This window comes from Triticum urartu, chromosome 2A (genome assembly GCF_056163025.1).
Source record: "Triticum urartu cultivar PI428250 chromosome 2A, HENAU_Tu73, whole genome shotgun sequence".
Classification (NCBI taxonomy): domain Eukaryota; kingdom Viridiplantae; phylum Streptophyta; class Magnoliopsida; order Poales; family Poaceae; genus Triticum; species Triticum urartu.
In genome coordinates, this window is record NC_141874.1 from 54,079,950 (window position 1) to 54,090,201 (window position 10,252).

The window sequence follows — 10,252 nt, forward strand, 5'->3', positions numbered from 1 at the left end:
GGGCTCCTGTTCATCCAGCCTCCACGGGCTCCTGTTCATCCAGCCTCCACCACGCGCTACTCCACCGGCTACTGTTCAACCACCCCTCCACCGTCTACTGTTCATCCAGCCCTCCACACCACGGGGTCCTGTTCAACCACCCCTCCACGGGCACCCCTCCACCGTCTACTGTTCATCCAGCCCTCCACACCACGGGGTCCTGTTCAACCACCCCTCCACCGTCTACTATTCATCCAGCCCTCCACACCACGGGGTCCTGTTCATCCACCCTCCACGGGCACCCCTCCACCATCTACTGTTTATCCAGCCCTCCACCACACCACGGGGTCCTGTTCATCCAGAGGCAACGCCACCGCTCACTGTTCATCCAACCCCCCCCCCAACGCTCACTGTTCATCCCATCGATCGGCTTCAGTTAGCAGCAGTAGTGAAGGAATCGCTCGATCGGGTTCAGTTAACAGCCATCGATCGATCGCTCGGGTTCAGTAACGCGTAGCCTACAGTGCAATCGCTCAGGTTCAGTTAGAGCCAACGCCTCGCACACACGTGCGTACGTGTACGAGAGAAACGCGCATCGCTCGGCCCCCGACCTCCCACCGTAACCAGGAACTCCCCGAAATTTTCCTCCCCCTCGCTTCTACCACGGTTTTTTCCGTCATGGACGGCCCAAAGAATGTCATGCAGCTGCGTCTCCGGCCCGCCCAGGACGAAAAGCCCATTTTCTGTCATGATTTTTTGTCATAGAAGTAGGAGCCCACCACATCTATGATGATACCGGGTTTTGTCACAATTATCGTCATAGAAGTGTCATATGTATGATAGAAAAAAATTTCCTTCGGCCCAAAATGTCACGGATGTGTCTTTTTTGTAGTGCTATCGACCACCGATACAACTCTATGCACGCTTGACGTTCGCTTTACCTAGAACAAGTATAAAACTAGAAGTACTTTGTGGGTGTTTTGGATAGGTTTGCAAGATAATAAAGAGCGCATAAATAAAAGCTAGGGGTTGTTTAGATAAAGAAGCAATAAAGTTAGTATAGCGAGTGTGAAAAAGTGATAGTAGGAGTTGCGAAATTGTCCCTAAGCAATTGACTACTTTACTATACCGATAGCAAGTTTTATGTGGGAGAGGCCACTGCTAGCATGTCATCCCTGACTTGGAATTCTATGCACTTATGATTGGAACTATTAGCAAGCATCCGCAACTACTAACGTTCATTAAGGTAAAACCCAACCACAGCATTAAGATATATTGGTCCCCCTTTAATCCCGTATGTATCAATTTCTATGCTAGGTTGAAACTTCTGTCACTCTTGCCCTCCAATACATAGTCCTATCAACATACAACTAACCCTATGGTGTGATCCACGCGCACGCTCATATGATGGGCACCAAGGGACAGCAACATAACCACAAGCAAATTAAACCAATCATAGCAATTCATCAATCACCGATAGGACAACGAAAATCTACTCAGGCATCATAGGATGGCAACACATCATCGGATAATAATATGAATCATAAAGCACCATGTTCAAGTAGAGGGTACAGCGGGTTGCGGGAGAGTGGACCGCTGTAGATAGCGGGGGAAGGTGATGGAGATGTTGGTGAAGATGGCGTAGGTGTTGGTGAAGATCGTGGTGATGATGATGGCCCCGGCGGTGTTCCGGCGCCACCGGAAGCGAGGGGGAGAGAGCCCCCCTTCTTCTTCTTCTTCCTTGACCTTCTCCCTAGATGGGAGAAAGGTTTCCCCTCTAGTCCATGGTCTCCATGGCGTGGGAGGGGCGAGAGCCCCTCTGAGATTGGATCTGTCTCTCTCTGTTTCTGCGTTCTGGGATTCTGCCTTTCACCGTTTCTTATATATCCGGAGATCCGTAACTCCGATTGGATTGAAACCTTCGCCCAAATTTTTCTCCAAAAATTAGCTTTCTTGCGGCCAAAGAAGAGCAGCAACCGCCTTACAGGGGCCCACGAGGGTCAGGGACGCGCCCAGGGGGCAAGCGTGCCCCCCTGCCTCGTGGCCCCCTCGGGCACCTTCTTGCATTGATTCTTTTCCCATATTTCACAAATATTCCAAAAATATTCTCCGTCCATTTTTATTCCATTTGGACTCCGTTTGATATGGATTTTCTGCAAAACAAAAAACATGCAACAAACAGGAACTGGCATTGGGCACTGGATCAATATGTTAGTGCCAAAATTAGTATATAAAAAGTTGTTAAAAGTATATGAAAGTTGTAGAATATTGGCATGGAACAATCAAAAATTGTAGATACGACGGAGACGTATCAGCTACCTCTTCCGAGAAGGGCCCAAACTCGTAAATCTTCTTGTGTCACACTTGTGCCTAGCTAGATCCATCTTCATCCTTACCCCACTCTCTATTGTCGGAATCATTTCCGCGACACCTCGATCGTAGCTATGAAAAAACCACTCAATTATGATGATCATTATTTTCTATTATCCATTCCTACAACATCATATGTAGTACAAATACTATGTTTCTTTTTAATTTCTAGCCCGTGTTGACACACATGTTGATGACTAATTGTAATAACCAAGGTGAGTGAGTTGATCAATGAAGAGACCAACATTTGTGATAAACAACTTGTGTCTGACATCTTATGGCCAGTTGATGCCCTACATATCATCAACATAGCATTGGCAGTAGGAATGATAGAGGATTTTATATTTTGTGGCCATACAAAATCCGGCCCCTCCTTTGTTAAATCAACCTAGCATTACGAATGAAATTGTCAGCATGAGTAAACATGAAAGAACTTCTGATTTTGTTTGCTCTTCTAGAGAAATTTTGTCAAAGAAAATTTGATCGCTTCATGTGCTTCTAATATAAGAAAAATGCTTTGGAGAGTGATGAAGGGAGCTCTCCCATGGAAGGGAGTCTTAGCGAATAGGCGCATTATTACAAGTGGCCAATGTCTGATTTGATCTGTTCAATGTGAAAGCATCGATCACACTCTGCACTTGTGACCCAATTAGAGAAATCTGGGGCACCTAGGCTTGGGAGCGACAATTTCTGAAGCTATTCTGGTCCATCGAGAAAATTGTCCTCTACTTCAATTGCTCTTGCATATAAGGCTGGCCTCGGCCTCGATTCCTCCGTAGAGTGAATGGGAGGAGCTGCTCAAAGCGACTTCCTAGTACAGGTGGTGGGAGTAACAACATGAAGACCGAGGTGAAGTGGTTCAAGCTCTGGCGAAGTCGGCACAGGCAGTCCATGAACTCAGTCTTAATTACACCAGAGCAAAGAATAAAGTCATGGATATTCACATAGGCATCCGGGAGAAAGTCGTCAGTGCACTTTGCGAAACATAACATTGACACAACTTCCGGCATCCTCGACGAAATATGTGTTTGCGACGATCATGGTAACTTTATATCTAGTAGCAATTGTGGCATCTCATGTCGATTCCAGAGCTATGGTTGAGGCAATTGCCTTGTGGAGCAGCCTTATCCATGTAGAGCAGATGGGGCACAACAAAAAAATTGGTTAACTCAGATTGCATCAATGTTGTTGACAAAATGAATACCGCAGAGCTACAACCATGTCAACAGGAGTCGCCGTCCTCCAGCTTTGGGAAGACTTGTCTTTTATTAGAAGTAATTAGATTAAGAAGAAAACAGTCCTTTAGCCCCTCAGTGATTCATGTTTTGCCCTTTGCTCCTTAGTGATTGTCATAGCTCCGCCACCGATGATTTATAGTTTATGAAGAATGTTCCTTTCTATGTTGTCATTTTGCTAGCACCAAGCTCGAACATTTTGTCCTAGGGAAGCCAATCAAATTGCGCGTATCTTCGCTTGTAAATCCAAGGAATTTGTTGCTAGTAACCACTCATGCAATGCACGTTGATATTAGGAAAGGTATTAATTACACAATAATAGTACCCCCTGCATTCCAAAAAGATTGTCTTGATGTATCTAGACACCTTTTAGCATTATATAAATGCATTCATATCTAGACAAATCTAAAACAATCTTTTTAGGACGGAGCTAATATTAGCTAGGACATTAATTTTGTATTAATTAAATGCATACTATGCATGTTATTAATTACGTGTTAAATATCATTCGAGTAATCTAAGTCGCTCAATGACATGATCTGACAGACAAGATTAATTGTAACAGTATTAGCTCAATTAGCAAAGAATAATGTTTGCCGCAAAAGAAAAGCAAACAATAATGTGACTTCTATCAAATTGGAGAAGTCCCCATGATGGTTTTCCAAAAGAAATCAGTGATCCGTTCCTACTAAAGAACCACAGATACGGCACGTTGATCCACATCTCTTTGATACTAACGCCAAGCTCGGCGCAACGGTCATTTCCGCAGGCACTCTGCCCCAGCTCCAGCTCCCCCCAACGTACACTTCGGCTGCCCCACCACCACCGCCGCCGCCCCACCCGATTCAAATCTGGGCCGGCCAACATCCGCGCACCACCACCAGAAGCGGCAGCGGCAATCACACTCCTGTCAGCCCCAGTCCAGCGCAGCCCCGCCGACCCTGCCGCCCAGATCCGACCCCATGGGCGCCGCGCCGGGCCAGCCCCCCTCCCCGCCGCCGCCGGAGCGGACCGCGTCGCCGGAGCGGGGCGCCCTCCGCGGCGACGACCGGGTAAGCAGCAGCGGCAGCGCATTCCTTCCCTTCGGCCGCGTCGCATCTGGGCCGTTTCCGGGTGTCTGATTTCGTGCTTTTTTTTTGGCTTGATTGGTCTCAGGACTGGAAGGCGGAGATGATGTCGGCGCTGGGGGAGTCGGTCTCCTTCGGCCGGTTCCTCTCCGAGCCGCTCGAGTGGGGCCGGTGGTCGGCGTTCGAGCACAACCGGTACCTCGAGGAGGCCGCGGGGCAGTCGCGCCCCGGATCCGTCGCGCAGAAGAAGGCATTCTTCGAGGAGCACTACGCCAGGAAGCGGAAGAGCGCCGATGTCGACGAGGGCGAGGATGTCGACGAGGGGCGCGATGCTGATGCGGACGGCGGCGAAGCCTGGTCGGCGGACTCCTCGTGCATGACGGATGAGCCCGCGGGAGAGGAGACCGGCGGCGTAGATTCGGGTGCTCCGGAGGATTGCGGCGCCGTTGTCGATGCTGCCGTGCCGGGGGAAGCGCATCAGGAGCTGAAGGCTGTTGCAGACGGCGTTGTCTCATCGTGCCGCCTGGATAGCACGGCTGAGCGGTCACACGAGCTGCGTGATGTGCAGGTTGCTGAAGCGAGAAAAGGGCTGCAGTTGGATGCTGGATGTGTCGTGGCTGCTGTTGATGCCGTTGAGAAGCAGCCGTTACAGGTGACCTCTCAAACGAGAATTTTGTTCATAATGTGCAGTCCAATGCTAGTACTGACTAGTGAGTATTTCAAACCATGTGAATTATTTGCAGGAGAGTTCGATTGTCAATCAAGGTGTAGCAGATACTGTCGAGAAGAAGAGGCACCCGATGTCGTCGCTATTTCAGAAGCCTGCGGAATTCAGTTCTCCCCCATCAGGAAAGAAAGCGCCGTCTTCGTCAGCCAAAAGGCGGTCGACCCTGCGTCCAGCGAAGGAGAACAGCTCACCATTTCCTAGTACTGACAGTAACAAGCAAGAAGAGACTTCAGTTGCTCAGAAAGGGTCGATATTGGGTACCATGAACTTCAGGAGATGTGAAATAGGCGATACTGCCTCGAGATCAAGAAATCTTGGTTCCACAATTGCTTCGAGGATTAGTCAGCTGGAGTCTGCAAGCAGGCCGGTGAAAGATGTTCATCCTAAGGTGAACAAACAGAGGCGGACAAGCAAGGTTTGTAATTTGCTGATGCATGGTGTCAATTTAACGATATGGAGTTTAACAGTTCCGAGTCTCATGAATAAGTTGGTTTGCTCTGTTTCAGGGGTTCTGCAAAGGTATTCCAGAAGCAGCTTCCACGGCAACTCAACAGCCTGAACAAAGGTATCACTCAGAATCCAAAAAGTCAGTGTACCAATTGATTGATTTCAGATTATAGGAAAGCATGTAACCTTTCTAAGATGGAATTGAATATTCCAGAAATGGAAATTTAAAACATATGGCTTTTTGCTCTGATGTTCTAATGGTTTGCCCTTATTCTTTCTGAAGTATGGTAAATGCCATTAAACATGAAACCCATCATCTGACAGTCCTCTTGCATCATCCAGGTCTCCATATGTCAGTGTGACGAGGGTCAAAGAAATGTTGTTTGGTTCAACTTCGCCACCGACGCATCCGGAAACCAATATAGCTAAAGAAAATATGGTAAGCAATAAAGCCTGAATGAGACAGTGGCACATGTTGTTTCGAGTTATCCTCATTTAAATTAAATTTCTTTCAAGGAGCATCACAATAAGATAATGTCTATGATAAATTCTAAAGGCCGGTAATTATTATCTTGTAAGAACTTTACTCACATAACTAGTAATAGTTATTTTATCACTCTCCAATCAGTATTTGTTTCCAAAAGAAGACCAAAAAGAAAAGGATTATAGTACATTATATCAAACCTTATAAGCTACTGTTCTGCAGGGAAAAGCCAACGATGAACCTGAATTGAAAGAAATACATCAGAGCGTCCGTTTCAAGGCCAGGTCACTGCCAAATTTTTACTGGAGAAGTAAAGAATCGAAGGATTCAAGGCAGGTATAAATTGTGTCTGATTCAACAAGCATTTATTTGACTCATGTCTTGTTAGTCTCAATTCAACAAGCATTTATTTGACTCATGTCTTGTTAGTCTCATTCTAGATACCATTGGTTATGTGATGTTATTTTATAAAAGGGATCCCTTTATAAAATGTTGTTTGATTTCTTATTTAAAATAAACCTTTTTAAAATACTGTTGTTTTTAAGTAGTGTGGCAAGCAACTGGTTAGCAGCTCAGTTCGGAACATAGTTGCTAGGAATTCAGGTTGAGGAACTTCGTCAAGTCTGGTTAATAATTTCTCCAAATCCAAAGAAAAAAAATTACAAATGTTAATTTATTTGATTTGATTTTTCAAAAAGTACGTACCAGGTTGATTAACTTTGTGGTTGGTGGATAAGAATCTGTCCACATGTCCAAAGGAAAGAGAGCTAAAAAAACACAAGTATTTGGCATGTCTTTTTATTAGATACCTGCTACTCCCTCCGTCCCATAATATAAGGGCGTTTTTACACTAGTGCGTCCCATAAGAGCGTTTTTGACACTACACTAGTGTCAAAAACGATCTTATATTATGGGACGGAAGGAGTGCTATTTTATAAATGTTGTTGCTTTAAAATAAATATTTCTTTGTCTTTTGTAATGGTAGTCTGTGGGAACTAACTGGTTAGTACTATTAGCATACAAATAAGGTCTTATATTTTGGTACGGAGGTAATAGTAGTTAAGTTTGGAGAATAGTTGCTAGGAAGCCAAGTTGAGGAACTTTGGTAGGGGTCATGGGTGGCTAAAAATGCGTCCAAAGGGAGTGGCGTTCTTGTGGACGTCAGACATGATTTCAGGTCCATGTTACTACTGGCTGACTAACACAACTCCCTTTTGATCCATACTCATGGCTAATGACCATGTTCTTTTACCCTGGTTCTTGCTGGTAACTATGGGTGAACATGGTCCATGGACAGTACATTGGTATGCCTGAAACATTTCTGGATCATTTTGAAATTGTGACATAGTAGTATTTATGACAGTCAGTAGCTTCACAGAGTTCAAGTCTCTGGGCCGTAAACAAACGAGATCCAGAATATGAGATCAGTAAATAATGATTTATGTCTAGTGGAAGTTGAAACTACCTAAGTACTGGTTGGTTCAGCGCCATGGGTGAGAGCCTTTATAAACAATGGCTAGATGAGAAAAACAACGGTGTTTGTGCAAACAAACCAGAATCACCGTTTGTCCCAACAAAACTAGCAAGACTGTTGACGGAATGGAGCCGCAATGGTGATGCAGCAACAACGTTAGTAATTGATGCTAACATGAAATTGCTAAAGAAACATTGTCTTCCATTACTAGTCAACAGTATGATGTAAAATTTTCTAGCCTGTCCTGTTATCAAAGTTGTGATCTGTGTTTCTGACAAGGGTCTTAATGCAGGGGGCACGAGAGACCCACCAAAATCCGCCGAACAGCGATCATAGACTGAATGATGATGCCAGTGACCCACACGGAATGAGCAGAGGAGCCTCGAAGGACAAACAAATATGTTGCTTCCCACTTATAAGGCGGTAGTAATGCTTGTAGGCCGGCCTTTCAGTAAATAGTAGCTTGTTCATTTAATTTGATTATGTTTGTGTAACTACCTATGGCTTCTATCGGTAGTTATACTATTATTGGTATCCTATATATCCTTCTAATGTATAGTCAGATTCCCTTTTGTAATCATGACTAGCATTTTCTTGCTTGGAAAATAAAGCACGTGCGTTGAGAAGTATTATTCCGTGGTGTCTACTGGCAATTTTTCGACAAACGGAATATATTAATATCGCGAAGATACAAATTACACCCGGCCTATGCAACAATGCAATGTCGTAAAGACATTACGGCTGCACACAACTGAAAGACAATAATTCTTCGAATTACCAAGTTTTTTAACCACCACCATATTTTTTTCGAAAATGTGAACATTGCTCCAATTTGTGTATAAAATTAAAAAGGAAACATTTTCTTACATTTGTGAACAATTTTTCAAAATCATGCGATGAGATGTGAACAAAATATGGTCATACCCATTCAAGATTATTATATTTTTTCCTCCCGTCGAAACGCACGGGCCCTTTTGCATTTAATTTGATTATGTTTGTGTAACTACCTATGACTTAGTTCATTTAATTTGATTATGTTTGTGTAACTACCTATGACTTCTATCAGTAGTTATACTATTATGGGTATCCTATATAACCTTCTAATGTATAGTCTGATTCCCTTTTGTAATCATGACTAGCATTTTTCTTGCTTGAAAAATAAAGCACGTGCGTTGAGAAGTATTATTATTCCGTGGTGTCTATTGGAGCAATTGTCTTATTCCGGAGTGTCTATTGGCAATTTTTTGATAAAAAGAATATATTAATATCACAGAGATACCAATTATATCCAGCCTCTGCAACAATATTAATGCAATGTCGTGCGAACCAACCTGTGGTTGGATGGTTAGAGGGACAATGGTATCCTCAGCCCACCAGGGTTCAAGTCCTGGTGCTCACACAACCAAAAGACAATAAGAAGAAGAAGAAGAAGAAGAAAAAGAAAAGAAAGATCGCGCTACATTGATGAATTCCTTGTTGCTGCAGCACAAATCACCACCTAGACAAACACCCGAACCCTGATGTTCCAATTCTGCAAAAGCAATGCCTCCAAGAAGAAAATAGTGTAGAAGCACCGTCATCGCCCGATCCTAGATATTAGGATTTCACCCTGGAGAAGATCCGCACTCTCAGAACAATGCCTTCAACAAGGTCACTGCAAGCGACAACCAATTAAAGCCAGACCTTGGGAAAATCCATCTCTGCACCTGAGCTCATCTGCACCCGCGCTGACGAAAAAAAATCAAAATAAATACTAGAAAGATGAATTCCAATTTTTTTTGCTGAGAGCTGCTCAGATGTCGAAATGACTTGAAATTTGGAGCAGGCCTCACGCATCAAATTGTCTACCGCATATTTTTTTTGGAATTGTTTGATTTTTAGTGAATTTTTACGAACTTTTTCTAACCGGGTGTAGATAAGCCTGGACACCAAAACGCCCTACTCCAGACCTTGGGATTTTACCCTGAAAGCTAAGTCTCTGTACTCCGCTTGTGCTCGCGCCCTGATACGTCCATTTTGCATCATGTTTTTAAATCAATATTTATTGTATTATGGGTTGTTATTACACATTATGTCACAATACTTATGCCTATTCTCTCTTATTTTACAAGGTTTACGTAAAGAGGGAGAATGCCGGCAGCTGGGATTATGGGCTGGAAAATGAGCAAATATTAGAGACATATTCTGCACAGCTCCAAAGGTCCTGAAACTTCACGGAAGTCAATTTCAGAATATATAAAAAATACTGAGCGCAAGAAGTTCACCAGGGGGGCCACACCCTACCCACGAGGGTGGGGGGCGCGCCCAGCCCTCCGATGGCCATGTTCTGCTATATGAAGTCTTTCGATGAGGAAAAAATCATAAGCCATCTTCTCGGACGAAACTCCGCCGCCACGAGGCGGAACCTTTGCGGAACCAATCTAGGGCTCTGGCGGAACTGTTCTGCCGGGGAAACTTCCCTCCGGGAGG

The 10,252-nt window shown here is 44.4% G+C and overlaps 1 protein-coding gene across 2 annotated transcripts; it reads left to right on the plus strand.

Moving 5' to 3' along the window:
* Nucleotides 1-4,332: 4,332 nt before the first annotated feature.
* On the plus strand, nucleotides 4,333-8,415 carry LOC125535499 (uncharacterized). Of its 2 annotated transcripts, none has more exons than XM_048698559.2 (7): nucleotides 4,333-4,636; nucleotides 4,740-5,303; nucleotides 5,395-5,793; nucleotides 5,885-5,943; nucleotides 6,168-6,264; nucleotides 6,532-6,641; nucleotides 8,076-8,415. In XM_048698559.2, the coding sequence occupies exons 1-7, from the start codon at nucleotides 4,547-4,549 to the stop codon at nucleotides 8,122-8,124; spliced, it is 1,368 nt and encodes a 455-aa protein (XP_048554516.2). In that variant the 5' UTR covers nucleotides 4,333-4,546; the 3' UTR covers nucleotides 8,125-8,415. The 2 variants fall into 2 exon arrangements, with proteins under 2 accessions (XP_048554516.2, XP_048554515.2); XM_048698558.2 differs by having other exon boundaries at nucleotides 4,334-4,636; nucleotides 6,532-6,645.
* The last annotated feature ends 1,837 nt before the right edge of the window (nucleotides 8,416-10,252 follow it).